General features: G+C 43.1%; 1 protein-coding gene across 4 annotated transcripts; it reads left to right on the forward strand.

Annotated features, from left to right (window-relative positions):
- The first annotated feature begins 58 nt into the window (after positions 1 to 58).
- GIN1 (gypsy retrotransposon integrase 1) lies at positions 59 to 26,602 on the forward strand. 4 transcript variants are annotated; one of them, XM_074933227.1, is made up of 8 exons: positions 59 to 152; positions 17,895 to 18,040; positions 18,920 to 19,113; positions 20,186 to 20,491; positions 21,151 to 21,339; positions 21,436 to 21,603; positions 22,066 to 22,354; positions 25,790 to 26,602. In XM_074933227.1, the coding sequence occupies exons 2-8, from the start codon at positions 17,902 to 17,904 to the stop codon at positions 26,086 to 26,088; spliced, it is 1,584 nt and encodes a 527-aa protein (XP_074789328.1). In that variant the 5' UTR covers positions 59 to 152; positions 17,895 to 17,901; the 3' UTR covers positions 26,089 to 26,602. The 4 variants fall into 4 exon arrangements, with proteins under 4 accessions (XP_074789328.1, XP_074789326.1, XP_074789329.1 ...); XM_074933225.1 differs by lacking the exon at positions 59 to 152 and adding an exon at positions 425 to 514; XM_074933228.1 differs by lacking the exon at positions 59 to 152 and adding an exon at positions 445 to 514 and having other exon boundaries at positions 17,900 to 18,040; positions 20,186 to 20,495; positions 21,215 to 21,339.
- Positions 26,603 to 26,718: the final 116 nt, after the last annotated feature.

Here is a 26,718-nt window from a genome sequence, read left to right on the forward strand (position 1 = left end):
GGCCGGCCCGCCCCCGCCCCCCGCCACTTCCGGGGGCGCCATATAAGTCTCGGGGCGCCAGGGCCGTCGCCGTGTTTAACCGGCCGGGAAAAGGCCAGTTCGGTGGTTAGCGGCCCCTGGGACAGGTCGCGACGATACCTCTGCTGGAGCAGGTGCGTGCCCAGGCCCGGCGACTCTCCGCAGCGCCCTGCGTGCCAACAATCCCGCCGGGGAGCCGAGGGGAGGGGGCGGGGATCGCCGGCGGAGAAGGGGGGGAAGGAAAAAGATCGCGTTCACGTCGCTTGGCGCATGCGCGAGGCTTGCCGCGCTGACCGGCGCGCCGGAGAGCGGCGACTCGGGACTACCGCTCCCAGCGTGCGCTGCGCGCGCGGGGCTGCCGGGGGCGGCCGCTCAGTTGGGTCTTGGCGGCGGGCGGGAACAGGGCTGGGGCGCGGCCTTGGCGGTGTGGCGTTTCCGTACCGGAGGATGCTGAGGGCGGGCGAGACTCGTTCCCTGGAGGAGGCGCGTCTGGGAGGTACGGCTGACGCTTACGCGGGCGCTGAGCCTACTCTTACAGCTGTACTGGCCTCTGCCCTGGCCCTCTGCCTGTCCTGCAGGAGCAATACCTGCTTTTCTCTTCTGTCCTTGTACAGTGGTCGCAGTAAACAATAAAGGGATATTTGTGAGGCGGTAGCCAGGGGTTACGGCAGTGGCTTAATTTACTTGCCTGTGCTTCCAAGGCGCCACTGTGGTCATCTGCAGCGCAGCTTTCATCGTAACAAAGGCCTCTGTGTGGTCTAATGGTGCTAACAGCACGTTGGGCGGTGTCCAGCTTGAAGGGAGAGATACCTAAGACATGAGGGAGTTCTGAAATAGCAGTAGTCTGACAAAAATGGCTCAGGTTTGCAAAAGCCAGGGAGGGATAGGTGAGTGTGTCCATCTTGTTTACAGGCACTTCAGTTAGAAAAAATGTATTCAGTGCACCATGTGGAGTTCCTCTTTCTGTTGGGAAGTGCAGATATAGATAGGGGAAGTATTTGAAAGCTGGACTAGAAAAAGTTTTTCAGTTAGAATTGTGATTTTGTGGGGGAAAAATAGGCATTAAAAAGTGAAATAATTTTAGGTATTAGTAAGTATAATTCTTGGCTAACACGAAAGCAAGAAGAGCCCTGGTTATATGGGAGTTCCTTTCTCTTTGCCAAAATACTTTCCTTGACTGTAAGGCAATATATTCTTTCCAGCTTCCAAGGTATTAAGAATTGGTTACTGATTGTAAGAGTCTTTGATTTTTTACAGACTACTAGATTATCAGTATTGATAGAGAAAGCATGTGAATTATCTGAAGTAATACGGTTTATTCCAAATAACAAAACCAGAGGATTTTATAATTTTTTATTTTCAGGGTTTTTTAAGATTAGGCCAAATAAAGTGAATCACGTGTTGTGGGAAAAAACAAGTAGGAATATTGGGAACTAAATATCCAGGAAGGAAGCTCATTTAATTTTGTACTCAAGCAGCAATCCAGCAGACTATTGATTTACCTAACAGATGAGGATCCTACTAAATATATTAAATGCATTCTTTCTTCATTGGTTTGTGTACACACTTACAAACTTCTATAGTAGAAACTGCCATTGTAGGGATGAGGATAGAATTTCTGTTTAGCTGAAGTATGAGCTGTGGTCCTACACAGGTGTCTTATTGCTGTGCAACTTCATTTTGATAGAACAGATAACAGTGTACTGTATGGAGAATGATCAGTGTTTCAGACAAGAGTTTAACATGCAAAGAGTACTGGAAGAATAAAGATTGTTCTGGAACATCTTTTTTTGCCATGTGTGAAAGTGTGTCAAGCCAGAATGGTCCATCATCTCAGTGGTTAAGGGATAAATCATAGCTGTCTAGTTTTGACTTCCAGTCATGCTTGGGTAACTGCAGGACTGCCCTTCAAGAGAACCCTGAGTGAAGCTTGAATGCATGCTTCTGGCAGATAGGATATTTTAATAGCTTTTCACCAGTACACTTTTACTGTCAGAAATGCTAGTTAATCAACTTGTTTAAAACAGAAACATGCATCATGGTAGCCTCACCTTCCTTTCTGCTGTTAGTTATCCAATGTACCAACTCAGTGGGTTGCTTTGGCTTTGGCTTGTGCTATCAGATGAAAATTTACCAGAAATTGCTGTGCCAGCCAAGATCTCTAGAAATGACTCTGTTCTTGCTCCACTCCTTATTAAACACCCTCTTTCCTCACAGACAGGTTTGTAGTGGTAAAAAGTTTATCTGTGCTACTGTTCTCAGGTATGCAAACTTTAATTTGTAACCGTAATGTTGTATGACAAGAGACTTGGCTGTTTTTGAAAGCCAGCTCTAGGTTGTGCAAAATGAAGTATTCAGTGGTGCAAAGGTCTTGTTACTGTTTGAATGTGAAGTTCCTGGCATGCGTTGACATTGATAACACAACAATGTTTAGCCCAGCTGTATATGTAGAATATGATGTTCTGTAAGTAACACACAATATTTTATTTTCTGTGAGGAATGGAGTAAATAAAAGCAGGCATAATTCTTACCATAAAAGCTGGCAGAGGCACACTCTAAGACTCGTTCTGGAGTTATAGAAAGTGGGCATTACTTACTGCAGCACTGGACACACAGGTGAATAGCTTTGCAAAAAGTGAGCATGCCCTAGATCTGTAAGTGGCAGCTAATATACAGTGAGATTATACATATTGATAACTTTACCAGTAAATGACTTAAATATGCATTAGACTTCCTGGAACTAATTACAGTACCTGCATCCTAATTACACATGTGCTTTCTCTCTGGCTGGTGGTCTCGAGATGTCCCTGGTGGTCATTGGTAATTGTCCTGGTTCAGCTAGGATAGGGTTAAGTTTCCCAGGCAGAGCGGGGGAAGGGATCTCCAGCCGTGTTATAAAAATGCTGACTTTAGGTCCAGGCTTGGGAGGGCGGGAACTTTTTCCTTTGTGGCTTTGGTTGAGGGGAGCACGGGGCTGTCTGTATCCATTGCAGTATTTCTCTGTATATCTTCTGTCTTGTTCACTGTTACTACTGTTTATTGTTATCATTGCTACTGTTGTTGTTCAGATTGCTTAATACACTGTTGTATTAAATTTCTTCTTATTTTAACCCGAGGTTTGTGCCCTACTTGTGTCCGAGGGTGGGGGAGGGGCAACAGCAACATGGTCTCCGATCTCGGCAGGGCCTAAACCAACACGTCCTTTTTTGGTGCACCAACGTGGGGCACAAGAGGGTTGAAATAAGAATCAAAAAGGTACACACCCTGACCAGAGTGTGTTAGAGCAATCTGTTAGGTGTAATTTTTCTGTTTGTATTTGTATTTCTTTGATAAGAAAATGTTTGCAATGCTGGCCCACTTGCTTGCGTGGTAGGGCTGGATTAATCCTTATATCCAGTGTGTGATCCCAGTGCTGGTGTTTGTTATCGGTGGAAAATATATAAAGGGTCTTATTGTGTTCTACTGGCTCCTGACTGCTTATAATGTATCGCTGTTTGTGGGGGCGGGCCTGTACCTGTTTGTTGCCTGGGCTTTTGTTAGGGGTCTCACCCCCTCTATGGGTGAGCCAGGGGAAGAGATCCTCTCGGTTTTGTAGAGTTTGAATTATCCTTGGAACCTGCAGGCCAGTGGGATTGTGGCACCATGCTTTCTGAATGTCTGCCTGATCTCAGTTTTGGCCATGTGGCATTTCTCTAACAGTAGCAGTGCCCGGAAACCTGCCCCGAGGTCAGGTAATAGTGAGTGGCAAGGGGTGTGGGAAAAGATGGGCAAAGGCCTGAGCCAGTGGGCACCTCCAATGCTTTGGAATTTCACTCCCAAACAAATGCAGGCCCATCACAGGAACAGGAGGAAGGGCCAGAGGTGATAGTCAGATCTCTATCCCTGACTGAGCTGCGAGATATGCGGAGAGATTTCATCTGCCTGGGAGGCGAGCAGATTTGCACCTGGCTGCTCTGATGCTGGGACAATGGAGCCAGTGCTTTTGAAATGAAGGGGAGAGAGGCCAAGCAGCTGGGCTCTTTGGCCAAGGATGCTGGCATTGACAGGGAAATAGGGAAACAGACTCAAACCCTCAGCCTTTGGAAGCGACTCCTGCTCAGTGTAAGTGAGAGGCACCCCTACAAGGATGATATCCTATGTCAGCTAAGCCAATGGACCAGCATTGAGAAAGGCATTCTGAATCTCAGGGAACTGGCTGCATTTGGTATGATCTGTGGTGATCTGAATGATGAGCAGTCACCTACAGACCCAGATCAGGCCCCTTGCACACATGATGTGGCAAAAGTTCCTGGAGAGTGCACCAGAAGCACACTCGAAAGCATTGGCAATAGTGTCCTGGTGGACAGACACCCACACTCTAACAGTGGATGGAAGTGGAGACGAAGCTGCTAAGATTAGAGTGGCTCAGGTGGAATTGAACTGGTAGCGCAAAGGTGAACTGTTCATAGCCCGGTGGGCCCATGAGACCTCGGGCCACCAAGGTAGAGATGCAACATCCAGGTGGGCTCGAGATCGAGGGGTGAAACTCACCATTGACACCATTGCAGAGATCATCCACGAGTGTGAGACGTGTGCTGCAATCAAACATACCAAGTGGGTAAAGTCCCAGTGAAATGGAGAGTGATGGCTGAAATATAGATATGGAGAGGCCTGGCAGGTTGACTACATCACACTGCCACAGGCCAGCCAAAGGAAGCACCACGTGCTCACAATGGTAGAAGTAACCACTGGATGGCTGGAAACTTATTATCACCTAACTTACTGAAACTTAACGCCCGGAACACCATCCAGGGCCTTGAAATCCAAGGCCTGTGGCGACACGGTACCCCAGAGAGAATGGTCTCAGACAAGGGAACTCGCTTCCGAAAAAACGTCATAAATGCCTGGGCAGAAGAACACAACATCAAGTGGGTCTACCATATCCCCTACCACGCTCCAGCCTCCGGGAAGATCGAGCGCTACAATGGACTGTTAAAAGCCACATTGAGAGCACTGGGAGGTGGGACCTTCCAAGACTGGGACATGCATCTAGCAAAGGCCACCTGGCTAGTCAACACAAGAGGATCTGCCAGTCAGGCTGGCCCGGCTCATTCAAAACCTCCACGTGCTGTAGATGGGAATAAATTCCCTGTGGTGCGCATGAGGAATATATTGGGAAAAATGGTCTGGTTTAGTCCTGCGCTAGGCAAAGGTAAAGGGCAACCCATCCATGGGATTGCTTTTGCCCAGGGACCTGGGTGTACCTTGTGGGTGTTGCAGGACAATGGAGAGGTCCGATGCGTACCACAGGGGGACTTGATTCTGGGTGAGAACATGCCGTGAATTATGCTGTGCCTTTGTAAATTGTTGTTTTGTTATTGTTAACTGCTAAATGTCAGCTGGACATGATGCAGATGGTATAGAATGAAGGGGTGGATTATGTCCTGGTTCAGCTAGGATAGGGTTAATTTTCCCCAGCAGAGAGAGAGGGGGAAGGGATCTCCAGACGGGTTATTCATACCATACTGACTTTAGGTCTGGGCGCGGGAGCGTGGGACATCTTTCTCCTTTGTGGCTTCAGTCACGGGGAGCACAGGGCTAAGTAACCATTGCAGTATTTCTCTGTATATATTTTGTCTTGTTCACTGTTATTACTGTTTATTGTTGTTATCATTGCTACTGTTGTTTATTCAGATTGTTTAATACACTGTTGTATTAAATTTCTTCTTATTTTAACCCGAGGTTTGTGCCCTACTTGTGTCCGAGGGTGGGGGAGGGGCAACAGCAACATGGTCTCTGGTTCCGGCAGGTCTTAAACCAATACATTAGTCTTTCTCACCATGTCTGCTGGTTAACCTCAGTGCTCATGCATGCTCACAAATGTCTGTTTAGGAAGTGTTGTACAGCTGTGTTGTATCTTCAGCTTGTTTGTTTTAATTTGCCCCATCCTTGTTCCTGTTATCTTCCAGAATAGGTCCTGACTGTCTTATCTTCAAACCCCTTTGTTCTTCACAAAAACACCAACCTTAAGCTGTGTCTGCACATACCAGAAACTACATTGACTCTGACCTGCTTTATTCTCAGTAAAAAAATGTTTAGCAAGATAAAAAAATCAAGACAAAAGTGATAGTGAAATGTTTTGACTTGCATTTCCTCCCCTTTGAGACTTCCCCCACTTTGAGACAGGATAATGTAATATTCTGTAAATCTCATTCCATATCAGTTTTCATGTTTGATCCTAACAAGAGTTAAATCATGGTACACACTAAAACACAGCAATGGATCATCACAAACAGGTTTTTCAACCATGTCCAATATGGTATCTGAGGTGAATTAATGCTATAATTCCTCAAAACCCCATGATGTGTCTGGTAATCTGATGTGGGATTTTCATTTGTTGCCAAATTTTGGTCAGATCAGTCTTTATTCTGCCAGATCGGTCAATGTACATGCAACAGATAGTATTTACAATGGTGCACACTCTGCCTTGGGAGGCTAATAGTATATCTAAAGCTGTTCTGTTTTGCAAGAGTATTTGAAACAGACTAGAGACTTGTGTTTTCAAAGCTTGTATTGCATCTGAGGTTTTGTTTGTAGTAATTTCTAATGTTGCCGACATACTCACTATTGTCTTTAACTCACTCTCAGATATTCTACCACCTTTTCAACCACTTCTGCAACAAAATGCAGACCAGTATCTGAAGACATATCTGCTGGTACACTGAACCACAGTAATATTAGGTTTAGCATTTATTTTACTAATGTGCCATATTAGTGCAATAGGGGTAGGCCTCTGGCCATCCACTAAATGTGTCCACCAAGACTAGGAGATATTTATAACCTCCTGTTCCTGGTATTCACTGAAGTCTATTTGTCAGTATTCCCCTGCGCTTATTCCTGGTTTTATCTCTAAAATTACTCTTACCTGTGTTAGGATTATTTGCTTGACAGATCTTACATTTTTCAACTACTGATTTTATGGTCTCTGCCATGTATCTGTTGAGGAACGTCTTCCTTAAATGTTTAATGAGTGTTGTGGTTTGAACTCAGCCAGTAGCAAATCACCATGTGGCCTATTGTTTACACCCCCACCCTCCAACCCCAGTGAAATAGGGGAGGGACAAAAAAATTAAGACATTTGTAGGTTAAATAACAAAAACTTAATAGCAAAGCTAACAGTAATGACAGTAGTCTAAAATGGGTAAAAAGCAGTAGTGGCTCACCAAGTGGTGACTAGTATAGAGCCTGTCCCCAGCAGTGATGTCCACCCACCAGAGAATCCTGCCCAGCTTACTGGGAAGTAGAAAACAACTGCCTGAGAGAGCACCTGCCCACCTATATGCTGAGCTTTGATACCACATGACATGGAATGCTCCAATGATTGATCAGGATCCAGCCCTTCAGCTGTGCTTCCTCTGAGCCCCTGGAACGTTAACTCTATCCTGGCCAAAATCAGGACAATCAGTCTTTCTGTTCCCAGTGAGTGGCTTCATGGTCTTCTGCAGCTACCTCTCTCAGTAGAGAGTAGTATCTGCCGTTGAGGGGTTACTGCCCAGCTGTCTTTCTGTTCCTTTGCCTCCAAATCACTAATAAATTTTCTGTCATGTTCTTCATAACACAGGGTTTGGTCCAATATCCTTGGTGTTTTTTCAGAAATATAGGTTATCATTTTTGCTTTGGCTGCTTTTTTTGCTGCCTTGTCACCCAATTGATTTCCTCGCGTGGCAGCATTATCTTCTCCTTTCTGATGAGCTTTACAGTGCATAACTACCACTTGCGCAGGTAGTTGGATGGATTCTAGTAGTTTCAGAATTTGATTTGCATATTTGCAGGTTTTATTTCCCTTTCTTGGGAGCTCAAAAGTCCTCTTTCTTTCCAAATAGCCCCATGAACTTGTATCATGCTAAAAGCCTACTGCTGAGTCTGTCCACACATTTACTTTATTTCCTTGACTTAATTCCAATGCTCTGGTCAAGGCTATAAGCTCAGCCTTCTGTTGCAGAGGCATTTGAGTGCAGCACCTGTGCCTCTGTAATAGTGTCTGTTGTAACCATGGTGTATCCGTTGTTCCTTATGCCATTCTCTATGAAAGTGCTTTGATTAGTATGTAAGTCCTAATTTGCATCCAAAAGTGGTTGTTCTTTTAAATCTTTCCTGCTGTACTTCATGTATGGTTTGCAGTCATGTTCAGGAACGCCTTCTGGAGTTGAAGAGGATAAAAACATAGCTGGATTAACAATGACAGTTGTTTTCAAGTTCACATCATCCTGTTCTAATAAGGCAATCTGATATTTCAGTATACAGGTCAGAGATAGACAATATTCCCCTCTTTTGTTCTAGTACTGCCAGTACTGAATGAGGAGCTGTTACAGTTTGAACTCAACCAGTAGCCCATCACCATGTGGCCTTGCTTTTGTTTCCCTCCCCCCAGCCCCCCATGGGTGAAACAGGGTAGGGACAAAAAAAAATAAATTGTAGGTTGATTTAAAAAAAAAATAATTTAGTGGTAGTAAGAAAACAACAGTAACAGTAGTAAGTTCAAACAGTGTAAAATACAGCAGTGGTTCACCAATTGGCAACTAGTATGTAGCCTGCCCTAAGCAGTGAACTGCACCAGAAATCCCACTGCTGACTGGAAAACTGAAACTGAGAACACACGTGTCCCCTTATATACTGAGCATGATGTCACATGATATGGAATATTCCAATGATCAATCCGGACCTGACTCTCTAGCTGTGCTCCCTCTCTGCCCAAGGGAAGTTAATTCCATGCTGGCCGAAACCAGGACAGTATCCATCTGTTATTCCATACCATTTGTGTTATGCTCAGGTTCCAGATATATTCTAAGGAATAACCACCCCTTTTCCTGGATCTCACAGATATCATTCCCTTAGTCTATGGATTATACTTCCATAATGTCTACTGAGTTCATTTAGGCCATAACTTTGGGTTCCATCTGTCATGACAGTCTTTAAGCCTGGAGGAATGAGGTGGAGTTGGCTCAGCTGGTGCAGCAGGAGGCTTTGGATGTGGCAGGAGGATGTTGCAGGGCACAAATTGAAATAACAGCGTTATTTGACAGTCTCATTCATTGGCGGTTCTCACCTAAAATCAAATCTCCCTGAGGCACACACTGGACCTCTCCATCCTTCTGCATCACCCACCAAGTGCACCCAGGTCCTTGGGCAAAACTAATCCCACACATGGGTTTACATTTACCCAGTGTAGGAGTAACACAGATAACCTTCCTCAAGACATTCCTAATGCGCACTACGGGGGCTTTATCCCCATCCACAATATGTAGGAGGTTTGACTGAGCAGGGCTGGCTGGCTTGTCAGATCCTCTGGTATTGGCTAACCAGGTGGCTTTTGCTAAATGGATGTCCCAGACTTTGAAAGTTCCGCTACCACTCTCAGTGTAGTTTTTAGCGACCCATTGTATCGCTCATTTTTCCCAGAGGCTGGTGCATGGTAGGGAATGTGATATATCCACTCAATGCCATGTTCTTTGGCCCAGGCATCTATGAGGTTGTTTTGGAAGTGTGTCCCATTATCTGACTCAGTCCTTTCTGGCGTGCCATGCTGCCATAAGAGTTCATTCTCAAGGCCTAAAATAGTGTTCTGGGCAGTGGCATGGGGCACGGCATGAGTTTCCAACCGATCAGTGGCTGCTTCCACCCTTGTAAGCCCATGGTGTTTGCCTTGCCGAGTTTGTGGGAGCATGATATAATCAATCTGCCAGGCCTCCCATATTTATATTTTGACCATCGTCCTCCATACCAAATGGGCTTTACCTATTTGGCTTCCTTGATTGTGGCACACGTCTCACATTCATGGATTACCTGTGCAATAACATCCATGGTCAAGTCCACTCCTCTGTCACAAGCCCATCTTTGTGTTGCATCTCTTCCCTGATGGCCTGAGGAGTCATGGGCCCAGCGAGCCAGAAACTGTTCACCCTTATGTTGCCAGTCCAGATCTACTTGAGACACCTTGATCTTGGCAGCCTGATCCACCTGTTGGTTGTTCTGATGCTATTCAGTGTCCCGGCTTGTGGGTACATGAGGGCCTACCTGGCGTACTTTCACAACCAGATTCTCTACCCGAGCAGCAATATCTTGACATAATTCAGCAGCCCAGATGGGTTTGCCTCTGCTGCCAGGTGCTCCATTTCCACTGCTGTAACCACCTCCACAGCATATTTGCCACCATCCATGAGTCAGTACAGAGGTAGAGCACTCGCCACTTTTCTCGCTCAGCGATATCCAAGGCCAACTGGATGGCTTTCACCTTTGCGAACTGACTCGATCTCCTTCAGCAGTTTTAGAAACCTGTTGTGTGTGGCTCCATACAGCTGCCTTCCACCTTCGATGTTTTCCCACAATGCGACAGGACCCGTCAGTAAACAGGGCATGTTGGTTCTCATTATCTGGTAGCTCAGTATATGGCGGGGCCTCTTCAGCACGTGCTACCTCCTCCTCTGGCACCAATCTTTGCCTTCTGGCCAGTTTGTAATCACTTCCAGTATTCCTGGACAGCTGGTGCTCCCTATTAGAGCCCGTTGTGTGATTAATGCGACCCATTTGCTCCATGTGGCATCAGTTGCATGGTGTGTAGAGGGGACACTCCCTCTGAACATCCACCCCAGCACCGGCAGTCGGGGAGCCAGGAGGAGCTGTGTTTCAGTACCAATCACCTCTGAAGCAGCTCGGACCCCTTCATATGCTGCCAGGAATCTCCTTTTCAGTTGGAGCGTAGCGGTCTTCTGATCCTCCGTATCCCCAACTCCAAAACCCCAGGGGTCAATCCCGAGTCTCCCCTGGTGCTCTCTGCCAGAGACTCCAGGTAGGGCCATTCTTCCCAGCTGCAGTGTAGAGCACATTTTTAACATTTTGTCCTGTCCAAACCGGCCTGAGGGCCACTGCGTGAATGATTTCTTGTTTAATTTTTTCAAAAGTTTGTTGTTGCTCTGGGCCTCCTATAAAATCATTCTTTTTCTGGGTCACCTAATAGAGAGGTCTGACAATCTGACTGTATTTGGAATTGAATGCATCCGGGCCTTTTGTCAGCTGCAGGGCCCGGCTGCGCTGGGTGCGGCCAGGGCTGGGACGGGCTGTGTGTGGTGCTTTTGTCAGAAGCAGAGGGGGATTTGCTCCCACGTGGGACAGCGGGAAATTTACATTTGTATGTCTCTCGCCGACAACTGCTTGTTATGCAGTGGCTCAAAAGTTCACTAAACCATGCCCCGAGAAGGGGTTAAGATCCCTGGAAACACCAACACCACCACCCCCCTCCAGTAAGAAACTTCGAGGAAGTGCTATGTGCTGTGAGATCATTATTGCCACACGCGGCAGACAGGAAAGGAAACACCCAAATCAATTTAATCAGGTAACAGGAGCCACATTACTGCCGGGGTGGACCAGGAGTAGGCACACAAGGCATCAAGTGGGTGTTTCATACACCATATTACCTTCAAGCTAATGGCATGGATGAGCAAATTAGTGGCTTGTTCAAGAGACATGCCAGTGTTTCATGACCTAACTAGGATATAAGGTTGGCACAAGCGGTTTTTATTATTAATAACCGCTGGAGACATTATGTGAACCCCAAAATATGAGCATTCTGTCCTATGGGATTATCAGGTGATGATGCTACTATATTTGACAATCATAAGGGCCAGTTCCCCCTGAAAATATACGCAGGCCAACCTGCCATAGTGAAGTTGCCCTCAGTTGAAGTGGAAAAACTCACGGAATCAGCGCCTGATGGATAATCCTTGATGTCTAACTTGATGCCCGGGTTCTTACCAAGGCCTAGTTCTGTTTTTTGCTAGGGTCTTGAAGGAACAGATGACTTTGGCATCCTGCTTGGCCATGGGGATCCATATGGACAAGCAAGACTCGGATGACAATGTGTTGGTGAATGGATCTTGTGAAATTGGCAGCATTCAGAGGAATGTGATTGAACTTGATACTATTGTGTTAATGTCACTTCAGGTCAAAAAAAATGAAGAAAGTAGCAAGAGACTTGAGGCAATTGTTGCCATATTAAGCATGAATTGATTAATTGGATATGTTTAAATCTTCTTTGTTAGAATGATTAATCAGCTTCCTTCAGTGTTGATTGTAATACATTGTATGGTTGGAGGGTTGGTTTCTTTTAAGATTTGATTGTATAATCATCTAGGGATGACAATCCACAACGAGTATAGAGACTCACCAGGACCGCACTCCCTTTTAGCCTTGGAGGCAAGAGGTGACTGCAGCACCACTTCCAGGAAACCAGAGGAATCATGACTGTAGTCACGGGGTGGATTGTGGCAGGTGCATCCGCCCAGTGAAAGCAGAGCTTCTTGGCTGCTGAAGCGTAGCAGCTCCGGGCTGCCTTTGTTCTCAGGGCCTTGTGGCAACTGGGGCTTTTGGCCAGTGGGAGCCGCTATTGACTACAGGTCAGATTCGGCCTGGGTATCGATGGAGTCCCCTGGGGGGGCTACTTGGAGCTCGTCCCCTGGAGCAGCAGCTGTGGTTGAGGGCTCTTCCCTTGGGTCAGGACACTGCCCAGGGAAACTCCTCGAGGTGCCTTGGGTTGGATGCTGCCCTGAGCAGGTCCTCGAGGTTGAGAGCCCTCACTTGTCAGGTGAGTGATAGAGCGTTTTGGGTTGTCGTTAAACCCTAGGTAGCAGGGCTTTGTAAAGCTTTTGGGTTGCCATTAAACCCCATAGAGTTCTTTGTTATGCGTTTTGGGTTGCTTTTGGTTAAGCCCTAGAAAGCTGTTCTATTCTCCTCTCACAGACATTCGAACCTGTAACTTACAGAGAGCTAGTTACCTGTGTTAATAATAACTTTTTATTATTTTTGGTGGTCGGTTGTTTATTTGAGAACATCTGTAACATCCCCTTTCTCAAAAACTTCTCTTGCTGTTTTACCCTGTATGATGATGTCATCAATGTACTGTAAATGTTCTGGGGCTTCACCCTGTTCCAGGGCAGTATGGACCAGTCCATGGCAAATGCTGGGGCTGTGTTTCCACCCCTGGGGCAGTTGATTCCAGGTGTATTGGGCACCCCTCCAGGTAAAAGCAAACTGTGGCCTGCATTCTGCTGCCAGAGAGAAGGATGGAGAAAAATGCATTGGCAGTATCAATCACGGCATATCACCTGGCTGCCTTCGCCTCTAGTTCATATTGCAGTTCCAACATGTCTGGCATGGCAGCACTCAGCAGTGGCGTGACTTCAGTCAGGCCATGACAGTCCACTGTCAATCTCCACTCTCCATCAGACTTTCGCACTGGCCATATGGGGCTGTTAAAGGGGGAGCGCGTCTTGCTGATGACTCCTTGGCTCTCTAGCTGACAAATCAGTTTATGGATAGGGATTACAGAGTCTCGATTGGTTGATATTGCCATCAGTGCATGGTTATAGAGGCAATTAGCACCCGTTGTTCTTCAACCCTCAGCAATCCCACAACAGAAGGATCCTCTGAGAGACCAGGCAACACAGACAGCTGTTTAATTCCTTTTCTTTCCAAGGCAGCTATACCAAAAGCCCACCGATACACTTTTGGGTCCTTAGAATACCCTCTCCTGAGACAATCTATACCAAGAATACATGGAGTGTCTGGGTCAGTCACAGTGGGGTGTTTTTACCACTCTTTTCGACTTAGGCTCACCTCTGCCTCCGATACAGTCAGCTGTTGAGACACCCCTGTCACTCCTGAGATACAAACGGGTTCTGCTCCTTTAAAATTTGATGGCATTAGGGTTCATTGAGCACCAGTGTCCACTAGAGCCTTATACTGCTGGGGGTCAGATGTGCCAGGACATCGAATCCACGCAGTCCAGTAAACTCGGCTGTCCCTCTCCTCCGCCTGGCTGGAGGCAGGGCCCCTCTAATGTTGGTCATAATACTCGCTAACAACAAATGGGTTAGTGTGGTGTGCATGGGTTTCAGCCTCATCTTGATCATTCACTTCTTGTGAATACAAGTCAGAAGTTCTTCTCCTAGGATCGTGAGCAAAGTTGACATTTCTGCTCTTTTGGGGCACTTGATCACTGGAAACCGGAGCAGCATTTCTCCTGAAAGAAACCGCGTTCTGTACTTGTTCTTCCTTCCAGCTCAAACACCCACTCTTCTAGGAGGGAGGTAGGTTTTCCATCCCATTTCTTCCTGTCTTCTCCATGGTCACGTAGGCAATGCCACAGCTTCCCCCGTGGTGTGTACCAGTTCTCTTGTAGAGAAACGACTGCTCCTAATAGCTGAGATTCTGGTCCATGCAGGTGGGGAGTAGGACATAGCCTCTTCAAACTGCTGGAAAACTTGAGGTAATTTCTCCACAGCTGTGAGGAGGGGGGGAAGAGAGACTTTCTTCATATTGTCATAGTTGGTGAGCCAATTCTTCTACTGTTGGTCCCCCTTTGTCTCCCCAGTCCATTACTGTTAATGCACTGGCATATGATGAGGGAGTGCTCTGTACAAACCCTCCACATGGGCTGGATGCACTGGACTCCATCTGGATTTGTGGGCAGCCATGTGTTATCTGGGTCATAGTAAACTGTCTCCTTCACAGCTAGCTCCCTCAAGTATCGAATGCCTCTCTCCATAGTGGTCCACTTACTTGGATGACATACAAAAATCTTCCTTGAAGGATAACTCTCCCTCACACCTGACAGAAATCACCTCCAGAGACTGAGATTTTGTGTCTCCTTTCCAGTGGTGTTGTCAATGCCCCCTTCCCTAGACAGGGATCCCAGCTGCCTTGCCTCCCTGCCTCTAGTTCCATGCTACTGACCCTGCTATCCCAGCACCGCAGCAGCCAGGTAACAAGTTGCTCACCTGGATGGCGGCTGAAATCTTTTTGCATGTCTCGTAACTCACTCGGGGATAAGGATTGGGTGACTATCACTGGCTCTGCCTTCTGCTCCTGTTCTTGTGATGGGCCTGGTTCATCATCACCCTGTACACTGCAAGGAGATCTTCTTGTGTATTTCTTCTTCTGTATGGGAGCAACTGACATGGTCATGGGTTGGTTCTCTGGTTCAGCTGCAGCGTCTGTCCTTGGGCTTGTGGTGGCTGCAGTTTCTGTTGCTTTGTTACCAGACTCAGAGCCCTTCTCTTCCTCTTGAGGGTGCTGAACAGTGTTTAATAGCACTCGGTAAGTGTGGGCTAGGCCCCAGCATGTTGCAGTGATCCGTACCTCTGGAAAGCACACCTCTGGGTGACAACATACTTTTTCCAACTATTTCACTAGTTCTTCAGGATTCTGCACCTGTGCAGGAGTGAAGTTCCAAGACACCAGAGGTGCTCACTGCTCTAGGTACTTGCCCATGCTACTCCACACCCCCAGACACTCATAATTCCTCAACCTTGGGGTAGGTTTCCAAGTGATATTCTTAAATAGTTGCTTAATGCTGAACAAAACCTGAACCACATGCAGGAACACGCTATCTCCTAGCAGTAAGATGTAATCATGTTATTGTCAACGTTCCAAGGATATTTGAAATTCCTGAATTTTTCAAACACAGCTGTAAATAGCCCCAGGACCGATGACTGCATAGATGAGCCTCACATAGTACAACAGAAACAAAACCTTAAACCAACTCTCAGGGAAGGTGAGCAACAGCATGGGGAATACATTTGGCAAGTGATAAAATTTTACGGAGCCAAGCAGTCAACATTATGACCCAATCTGTTTTCTCAAACTGCTGGCCCCATATTGGGTGCCAAAAGACTGTCCTGGTTTGAACTCAGTTGGTAGCCAATCACTATGTGGCCTGTCCTTTACTCTCCACCCCCCTTCCTCCTGGGTGAAATAGGGGAGGGACACACACACAAAAAAAAGGAATTTGTAGGTTGAATTAGAAAGAAAGTAGTGGTAGTAAGAAAACAACAGTAATGATAGTAAGTCCAAACCGAGTGAAATACAATAGTGGCTCACTGACCAGTGACTGGTATGCAGTCTGACCCCAGCATCAATCCTGACTGCACCAGAAATCCTGCAAGTGACCGGGAAACTGAAACCAATAACAAAAATGAGAGAGCACACATCCCCTTATATACCAAGCATGATGTCACATTATATGAAATATTCCAATGATAGATCCACCTGGCCCTCTAGCTGTTTCTTCTCAGCCCAAGGAAAGGTAGAGCTATCCTAGCCAAAACCAGGGCAGGAGCATACACAGTCATTTTCTAAGCCAAAATCAATTTATGGGCCGCAGTAATCAGTATCACAGTTGCAGCTACTGCTCTTAGACATCCTGGCTGTCTATGGCTAGTGGTGTCTAGTTGTTTGGAAAAATAGGCAACAGCCCTCTGTTCAGGCCCTAAAAATTGGGTCAGAAGTTCAAGGGCTACTCCTTGCCCTTGAAGGGCGTGTGTGCACAGTTCAGAAGCCTTAGCTGGGTCAAGTAAACTCAAAGCTGGGACTCTCATTAAAGATGCCTTGAGTGTCTTAAATGTGGCCTTATTCACATTATTCTATTGTAGAACATTCTTTTCAGCAGTTGATAGAGTGATTTTACTAATAGTTCATAATCAGTAATCCAAAGGTTTCACCATCTGACCATTCCCAGAAAGGCATGCAGCTCGTCTGGAGCTCCAGGTTCAGGGATTTTACAGGTAGCTTGCTTGCTTTCTTGGTTCAAACTTCGGTGTCCTTGGAAAATTTCAAATCCTAGGTATAAAATGGTCTCTTTAGTTATCTGTGCCTTTTCCTTTGAGACTCAATGGCTGCTCAGTTAAAGAAAATTCAGCATAATTACTCTTTAGAGATCTACCTCCTTCCCCCCCCCTCCCAGTATAGTAAAGGTAGGTGAGAGTCTATAAATTCAAAAATGAACATCCTGACTTACACATTTTACTTTAAAAGAGCATCACCTTATTAAGCAGCTAACGTAGATTCCCCAGCGACTACATGCTGTCACTTCCCTGTAACTATACACTGTTTAGCAGATAGGGCATGCACACCCCCCCCAATGACTCTTTTTAGCAAGCTGTTTATTTTCATATTGTCAAGTCTTGGGACACTGGCAGGATAAGGAAGAAATTTGCTTAATGCTTTGTATAACCAGCATTCATTAAGAAATTATGATATGGCAGACCCCAAGCCTGATTCTTCTCTTGTAGACATCAATTAGAGCAGGATCAAACTGTCATTCCATCTACATCTTAATTGTTGCCAGAGCAGGTTTGGAAAAAAAACCCAGAACAACTGAAATCACATAGAGCCTGCATGACTTCTTTTGCCTGTGAATATTTCTGCTTGTCATTAATTGTTAATTATTTTAATGCTATTTTTGCTAGACCCAAACTTTTCCTGTACCAATGCTGCGTTTTGTTAATGACACTTTAGTTTATTAATGTGATCAGGGGATTCAGCCCTTGTCAAAGAATGACTTGTTACCATGCATGCAGAGTCTGGTTTGGGACTTCAGAATCTGATTGTCGGATGAATTAATGAACAAAATAAATTTCTGTCAGTTTCTGTCTGGGGAGTTGTTTTTTCCTATTTGTCTTATGTGATTTTTTCCAATTAGAGTTGTTTTTTGGACAAATCTGATCTCTAACATGCCTGCATTTGAAAGCTATGCAAATGTTTAAGAATGAGCAGAACAATTTCTTTCTCTGTGGTCTCATTTTCAGGCACCCTGGCCAATGAATATAATGGAAGTGCCCATTGTTTGGTTGTTTTAAAATACATGTTGACAAAACCAACTTTGCCTAGAACAGAAATCGGTGTGTCAAGTGGTGTTCCTTATTGCTCAAGTTGCAATTGGGTGGTGTAACATCTTAGATGCTACATTATCAGGATACCTCTGAACTACAAAAAAACCACCAAAAACCTGAAGATCTGTGTATTTGACAGTTGCTCCATCTAACAAATACTGTGCATTTTGTCAGGTTAGCAATGGTCCGTAGTGGAAAAAACGGTGGACTCCACCTGAAACAGATTGCATACTACAAGCGAACAGGGGAGTATCATCCCACAACGTTATCAGGTGAAAGAAGTGGAATCAGGAGAGCAGCCAAAAAATTTGTTTTCAAAGGTAAAGATATTATCTCAGACTGGTCTAAAAATAGGTTTTTAGGTGAAGATTTGCTGATACAAAGAAAAAGTGGGATTTTGTACTGTAGTATCATGTGACTTTAATAAACATTCTCTATTAAACAAACACTCTCCTTAACCCTTGTTAATATGTAACAGGATATTTACAGAAATGGGACTCAGTCTGCTTTAGTACTTTCCAGGAGGGATTTATATATCAATGTAAAGGCCAACCCTCATTCTAGATACTGTGGAAATATGTAGCTATTGCAATCCATAATTCAAAGGACTACAGAAAGAAGTCCAGTTCTGCAGCTGTAGACAATGAGTGTTTGGTCTGGTCTGGAGGACGCTGTATGTGGCTGGGCAAGATGCAAGAATGGCTTTGCCATCTGCCACCTTAGAGCTTACCAGCCTTTCCCAGCTTTATTTTATCCCTGCAAGGAGGTATATGAGCCTTTGTAGTCTGCTGTACTCTCTCAATCTCATCAAACGTGCTGAGCCTGTGTAGACACAAGGCAGGAAGGAGTTAAAGCTGCAAATAGCAATGTCAGGTTGCTGGCAAGCAAGCAGTAAGTCTTATAACATGTTCTACCTCCCTTTCTAATCCCCAGCATTAGTTTGTGTTTCAGTCAGGCTTCCTGTGGGAATGTTATTTGCATTCTGACTTGCCCTTGTAATGCTGCATGTCCAGATTAAGTGAACAATTGGTTCTTTGAAGGAAATAATTGAAGTGTTTATAAACAAGAAGCTACATTTACACAGAAGTGAATTGAAGTTGATTTAATAAATTCTGTACTGAATCATGCCCAGATAGTTTAATAAACTAAGCAAAAGACAAAACATTGCATATAAATTGCTGGTACTTTTCTTCTTTCAGAAAATAAATTGTTCTATGTTGGAAAAGACAGAAAACAAATGCGCCTGGTAATTGTTTCAGATGAAGAGAAGAAAAATGTGCTTGAGAAATGCCACAAAAATGCTGCTGGTACTCATCATGGCATATCAAGGACACTGACTTTAGTGGAATCTAATTACTACTGGACTTCTATAACAAATGATGTCAAGCAGTGGGTATGGTCTCATAGCTACAGTGTATTTTTTTTAATGTAGCCTGTTGTAAACATTTTGTAATCATATGACTTTGATACAGCAAGTACCCATACTGTTTCATGATGAGGAAACTTAATCAAATTGAAAATGGTCTTCACAAAACATAGTGTTTCCTTTTTCTTATTACTGACCAGGTGACTTGCATATTGCTGTATGTTACTGAGTGGTGGGGATCCAGCTGTATTGTTTTTAAGTATGCAGGGCATATCTGGTCTTTGAGAGATATTTCTCTTGCAAGGACTCTTAACATCTTTGTTAGGGTGCAGTGTACCATTCCAAGGATATGTGGCCAGAGGGGCTTCTGGCAGATAACAATATGAACATGGTGCCTCTGCCTTTCAATTAGATGTGTTCTGGATATAGTTAAACAAATCACTGCTTGGGAAAGTTCCCCAGGCAGAATGGGATCCCTAAGGAAACTGTATATGAATGTCATTTAAGGCCAAATGCCTGTTGCTGTCAACTTACTGCATCACCTGAATAGTCTGGTTTTATGTGCAACTGTAACATGAGTCTTTGCTTTCAGTTCAGACTTGAACAAAGGGGCTTTGTTTTGTAGATAAAGCTGATCCATGTTATGCATGGAAGAGTATGTACACTGCCAGTGTTTTTCCACCACAGCATACACAGTAGATAAAAGGGGAAGGACTGGGACTTTATTTGCATCCCAGCTGCTTTGTACTTCTTTTAGTATTTACAGATGGTAATGAATATTAAAATTTATACTGTGGACTTGAAAGACCCTAGTGCTTTCAGAAAAGGGAGAGTTTAGCTATGAGTTCTTGCACATGTACTTCTCCTGGGTTTCACTGTTTGGTTTTGTTTTTATGCTGCGGTCTGAAAAATCTAAGGGTAGATAATTATGCAAAAGATGATAAAATGCATTTGTTTTGCATTGCCTGGTCTGACCTAACTTACAGGGCAATAGTGGAGACCTATGATCCTGCTGATTGTCTTAAACCTTCACCATAACTTTTTATTGAGAGCATTTCCCCTGATTTTTTGCAGTGATGGCATTTTCCCTGATTTTTAGGTGTATGCTTGCCAGCGTTGCCAAGTGGCAAAGAATACAACCACCACAGAACCCAAAACACACCCTATCAAAGCAGAGTACCCCTGGACAGCAGTCACTATAGACCTAATGGGACCTTTTAATATTACCAACAGAAGCCATAAGTACATCATAATGATGACAGATTTGTTTACAAGATGGACCGTTATCCTGCCACTGCATGACACTTCAGCAGCTGAAATTTCTAAGGCAATCATAAATGTATTTTTCTTATATGGGCCACCTCAAAAAATGCCTATTGATCAAGGGAAGGAACTTGTTTACCAGGCAAGTATTTACCTGGCTGGTTTACTTTTTTCTTTTTCAAGAAAAAATACATTTTTCTCCTGTATTAAATATGAATTTTAGACCATTCTTGAAAAAGACTGTAAATACTTTTTAATTAAAAAAAAAAGGCACATATAGAAAATGACAAACCACTTGTTTGTAATTGTGACATTATGCAATGTTTCCCAGGGTTTTATTCTTTGGATATGGAAAAATGTTTTCCTGACAGTCATAGTGCAAGTTTTGTCAACTCAGTTGAACTGGCACAAGCTTTCACATTCCAACATGCTGTATTGCATTCATCCGTATTGTCCAGTGTAGCACACAGCTGAAGGTATTTTTGTCATTGTCTTACATGATTTTTCAGACTTTGACCCTCTCAGAGATGATGAAATTGTGAGACTACGATACAGAGGAAATGACAAGTTGAGTTAGTGGCAAAATGTGTTAGAAACTTTTGATTACTGTCTCCTAAGCCATACTGATTCCTTTAGCTCTCACTCTCAGTCCTGGACTGTTTGGTGGGAATATATATGTACTTAAGATTTTTGCTCAGTCACCATCATATCAACAAAGGGGATGGAAAACTGAGTTTGCTTACTTGAACTGTGATACAGAAGAGGGAAACCTTCAGTAATTGTTTTCTTTTTCTTTTGAAGATAAATGAAGAACTGTTTGCACTGTTTGGAATGAAACAAATTGTATTGTCTTATCCTCAGACAGATGATATGAATGAAAGAACATGCAAAACAATCAAAGCTTTCCTTAAGAAATACTGCACCGACCATCCAAATAATTGGGATGAACATTTGTCTGCTATTGCCTATGCTTTCAATTTGACAAATTTGGTATGTGAAGGTTTCTCCTCTTTTGGCTGAAGTCCAGCAACATATCTGCAAAGCTGGATGCTAAATTTACCTGCTTTTTGCTCTCCATTTAAATAGGAGCCAGATCAAAACATCCCATATTTCCAAATGTTTAATCGTAACCCACATGCTGTTGAGCCAATGAATATATGTGTGGAAGGAGAGTACAGTATGTTTGCAAAAATATTTGAAGCAACTAAACAAGCCAGTCAAGCACTAGAAGAAGAGAAGACCTCAGATTGCCAGGTAAATGTTATATATTCAAGTTTTACTAGTAAAAGACTGAAGATAGAAAAGATGGAAAGGGTTGAAGTGTGAAGTTTAACCTTTTAAAGCCATGTGGAGCTTTGGTTTTTTGGTGGGTTTGTTTGTTTGTTTTGGTTTTGTTTTTTTTCCCCTTTGCCTGTGTTCCCCAGTGTAACAATTCTCATCTGTATTTGGAGGGTGTACCTTAAGAGACCTGATGCCAAGAGATTCATATCTGACTTACAGGGCTACATATCTATGCAGGCTGAAAACCACTGCATAAGGACTGTTAATTTTATGAAGATACAATCAGTTTCCTCAGAACTCTCCAGCCCTACATACTACCAGTTACACACATCTGAAACCACTTAATGTTATGCTTCTGCTTTATCAACCAATGTTATGAAAATACATGATTACTTTTGGAAAAAGAAAATGTAATTCATATTTATCTCTCTGCAGGTGGAGGAAAACACTTCAGATGAACAGAATATCAGAAACAAAATCACTGTCAAAAGGAAGCCAAAGCAACTAAATACCCTTCGACTTAAAGTTGGTCATGAAGTCCTCAGGCAAAGAAAAAACTGGTGGAAAGATGGTCGTTTCCAGTCGGAATGGGTTGGTCCTTGTATTATAGATTATATCACGGATAATGGCTGTGCAATATTAAGGGATGCCACAGGATCCAGGCTGAAAAGACCCATCAAGATGTCTCACCTCAAGCCATACATAAGAGGGTCCAGTGAAAAAGGTGTGTGTGTATTTCATATATATATGTATAAAACTTTAGGGTTTACATACTTTCCTGCTGTGTCTTGGTGTTAGATGAGGTTATCAGAGTAAATAAGTATCATTCACTCTGTGTGAGTTAGTTTAAACATGTAGTTTAAACTAACTAAGTAATAACGTAATAATGGCAGTTTTCAGTAAGGAGTACAGTGTGTGGTTTCAAACCTATGCAGAGCATTGAACAAAGCTAATGAGTCACATAAAAAGTCTGTTTAAAAATAGCTTCCATTAAAGTTGTTTCTGATACGTAGTTTGGCCCTATTCATGCTGACTGGTGAAAACATGGTAGAAATATAATCAGACTGAACTGTATTCAAAGAGCATTTTCTGACTCTGTTTCTGTTTTGAAGTAGATAGTTTTCACATTTATTTTGCCTGTGCAAGGGAAACCTGATTTTTTTCTTCTTTTTTTTTCTTTGACTGGTTCCAAGGACACGTTTTGACTCTTTTTTTTTTTTTTTTTTTTTAACAACAAAAGAGTATCTTCTAAAGCCTTAAAATAGAAAGACTACAACAGAGAACTAATTTTTGGAGAGTTTATTTTCAATTGTGCTACTGAAGAATTAAATGTGTCATGCTCTACAGTTAGGACCGTTAGAAATTCCCAGACTTAAGTAATCAACGGCCACTCTTGCTCTTACACATTCACTGTGTCCTTTTGAAATTCTGTGGTGTTAATTGAACAGTGGTAGCTGGTTTTTTTTTCTGTTGATGCTGTCTTTGAGTCACTGCAGGCATGCTGAGGAAAACGAATACTGCGTTTAGAAGATCTGTCACCAAGCTGCTTTTTGGTTCAGGATTCTTGAAAAGTAGATCAGTTTCCACCCTGTTGTCATGTGTGGTTATGCTTTGGTTCTTGAAAACACATAAACTACTTTGAGACGATAATTTTTTCCATCACTTCTTAAAGCTGAAACTAATGCTCAAATTCCATGTGAAAAGCTGATATTAATGCCAGTTGTCAATTACAGATTTGATAACCAAGACGCAGATTTCATATGTCTTCAGGACGCTACTTTTATTGTTGGGTGATCACTCTGTGGCTTCCAGTTCCTCATTAATTTGCTCATCCATAAGGACAAAGTCACATGCATTTCAAGCACACAGAAAATCTCCAACTATTACAACTGCAGAAGCAGTACATAGTTTCTTTCCTTTCCCAGGAAGTGACTAAAGATTAGTTGTCTGATACAGTCAAAAAAATCAATCTATTATGAATAGTTACAAATCTTAAAATTTATATTGTGCAGAGAGGTAAACCAGACTTTGCCAAAATAATTGCCAGCCTTTATCAAACAGCCTAACAGCAATCAATCGAGTATTATTTCAGTTGGATAAGAGCAGTGAAACTGAGCAGTGAATTACATAGAAATGACAGACATCTTTTTCGTCCATGAAGGAACATGTATATTTTAGTAACTAGGGACTTCTTTTTATTAGCAGGGGTAGACTCTTTTTATCTGCAATTTATTATTCCCTGCTGTGGTGTAAGTCTGGTGGCTGTCCCACCAGACTGGTGGCATCGCCTTGGATGGGAACAAAGCATTTGCAGTGTTCTCTGAAATAAATGTGGAAAAAGTACATCTCAGATGAGGGTATTTGTGGCCTTTGTCTACCAGCTTTGTAAGTGTTATTAGGTGTTTTACTTACCTTACTCCAAAAATCTGAAGTGTATCTATCACACTTTAGATGTGTGAGTTTGGAAGTTTTAAGGAAGAAAGGCAAAGCCTGAATATGGAGTGTTTATTTTTCATGTCAGGAAAAAAATCTTTTGCATGTAAGGATGGGCAATCAGAAGCAAGGTAGTTTTTCATAACCTTTTGTAATACTCTTAGTCTAAAGATAAAACCTGAGTCAATGCATTGATAGAGCTGTTGGTAAAGGCATCACAGATTTGCAGTCTGAGTGTACTTGGGTTGCTTGGTACCTGGGTGTTCAACGTGGTTTGAACTTGACCAGCAGCCAAACACCATACAACTGCTTGCTCACCCTTCCCTCACCCAGGAAATGGGGTAGTGAATTGGATGGATAAAGAGTGACTCATGGGTTGAGATAAAAACCAGTGTAGTAATTGTGATAAAATAATAACAATAATAGAAAGTACAAATGAGTAATGCATAGTGTGATTGCTCACCACCTGCCAACTGATACCTAGCCCATTCCCAGCTAGTGAGTCTAAGAAAACAACATCCATCAATCACAGTCCTGGAAGTGAGAGAGAGCCCTCTCCTTCACAGCGGCTCCTCTTTTGTATACTGAGCATGACATTACAAGATCTCGAGTATTCCATTGGCTAGTTTGGGTCCGGTGCTCTGGCTGTGCCCCCTCCCAGCTTGTACACCTGTGGATGGAAAGGACATGTGGAGTTAGAGTCCTTGATCTCTTAGCAATGACTGTAAGCATCAGCATATGATCAGCATTCTTCTCATACCAAATCCCATACTGAATCCAAAGCATAGCACTATTCTAGCTACTAAGAAGAAAAAATTAACTCCATCCCAGCTGAAACCAGGACAGTCTTTACAGCGAGGCAGAGTTTCCAGGACACCTCATGTATACATAAATTTATGAGTCTGAAGCAATGTTTTGTTTTCCTTGTTTGAGTGTAGTTTGGTTTAAATATTAAACTCAAGAGAAGGCCTCCAGGTCCAGTGCTCAAATGTTTCAAGGAATGCAAATAGGCAGATTTAGGACACATCTATTGAGAAATAATGGCCAGAATAGTGTAGTTTGAGTAGATCTCCACAGTAGATCCCATAAATGTCCCTCTTTGGACCTACATCTCATAAAGGAACTTGAAGTTCCCTGTATAGAGATACTTACCTGTTTAATGGCTCTTCTGATTTAACAGAATACTTAATTTCATACTAGGGTTCTTGTGTGAGCAAGAAGATAGGCCTAACCTCATCTTCCAAAACAGAAGGATTAACACTGTGTTGACAGTTACACTTTTAATTTGTCTGATCAGACTGTTATTATTTGAACTCATTTGGAAAAGTTAAACACTGTAACCGTATATTGAATAGAAGAAAAGCTCAGTAGTACTATACAGTAGTAATCAATATTGTTGTCTATTTCTTTTTTTAATTCTTAAAAAAGCCTGTTGTGTTTCATTAAGACTTCCTGTCAAAAGCTTGGAGTAGCCACATTTCTCTCTGTGTGCACAAAATGGAAGAATCCGCACGTCCATTCATTTAAGGTATCATTATTTTGTGGATGTAGTGAGATGCAGCCAAACATTGATGTTCAGTGCAATAGGAAATGCACATTATCAGACTGCTGCCACTCAAATATTCTTTTCATCTTACAAAATTGTTTTGAAAAGTAAGTTAGCACCTTACTAATATATTAAGTATGGCTTGAAGGATCTAATTTAACGGCTGTTTTTCTTTTACAGACAACCACTACTTTTTACAAGGTGCAGTAGTTATTGACCATGACTATATTGGCTTCTCTGAAAGATCCTATAATCCAAGCCAACAAGACTCTGTTGTTGAAGGGGAAATGAAAGCCTACACCAGAAGCGTCACGTCTGCTGTACAAATGCCACCTCCAGCCTTCGAAGACCAAGTATCAACAGCTGATGAACATACGCCTGAGGTGACAGAAGATCATTGCATTGAATCAAACACTGCAAAACTGGAGCAATGGCCTTCACCTTGTTGGACACTTCAGACTAAAACAGGGGATACTTAAGAATAGTCTTTTGTCACATTTCATTGCCAAACAGTTTAGAACTTCTGTGGCAGACTCAAAAAAATGTAATAGCTCCAAATTCCTTAGGCAAATCCACTTTACTACTTTAGGAGTATCACAGATGTCCACTGGTTAATTCATATGGACATTAAGAAGGCATTGCTCTGTTATCAAAACCACAACCCAGTAAAAGCACATATTCTACTACTGTATGACTTTAAGAACATTATAGGTGTCCAGTGGTTAAATTAGGTGGGTGTTGAGAAGTAGTCACTTGGTACAGGCATGACCTACTAAAAGCATGTGTTCTTATCATGCATTTGAATTTCAGATTTTGTTGGTAGAATGGCAGTGTGGCTGTACCTTATTGTTATCCTCTCAGGACCCAATGCATCATGTCACTGTAATGACCTTTTCATTAACCCTTAAATGACTCATTGCTAATGTGTAAAGATACTGTGGGATAAATATAATCTAAGCAACTTGATGTCATTTTTGCCTTCACTATAGAGAAGCTCATGTCCTCCTTTTTCCTGTTACACAGTAGTTTCCTATTCGTTTGGTAAGCTGCAAACTCTGACTTTCACAGCTATTAATTTCTGGTCTAACGCACAGCTCTGTGATCTCACA

The sequence above is a fragment of the Athene noctua genome, chromosome Z (assembly GCF_965140245.1).
Source record: "Athene noctua chromosome Z, bAthNoc1.hap1.1, whole genome shotgun sequence".
Lineage (NCBI taxonomy): Eukaryota > Metazoa > Chordata > Aves > Strigiformes > Strigidae > Athene > Athene noctua.

What these genes read in the sequence shown, in the direction of transcription:
- GIN1 (XM_074933224.1), top strand. Translation starts at nt 466, where the DNA reads ATGCTGAGGGCGGGCGAGACTCGTTCCCTGGAGGAGGCGCGTCTGGGA. An exon ending in GGAGGAGGCGCGTCTGGGAG is followed by an intron (nt 515 to 17,899) that starts GTACGGCTGACG and finishes TTGTCAGGTTAG; the next exon opens with CAATGGTCCGTAGTGGAAAA. An exon ending in AAGAGGGTCCAGTGAAAAAG is followed by an intron (nt 22,355 to 25,789) that starts GTGTGTGTGTAT and finishes TTTCTTTTACAG; the next exon opens with ACAACCACTACTTTTTACAA.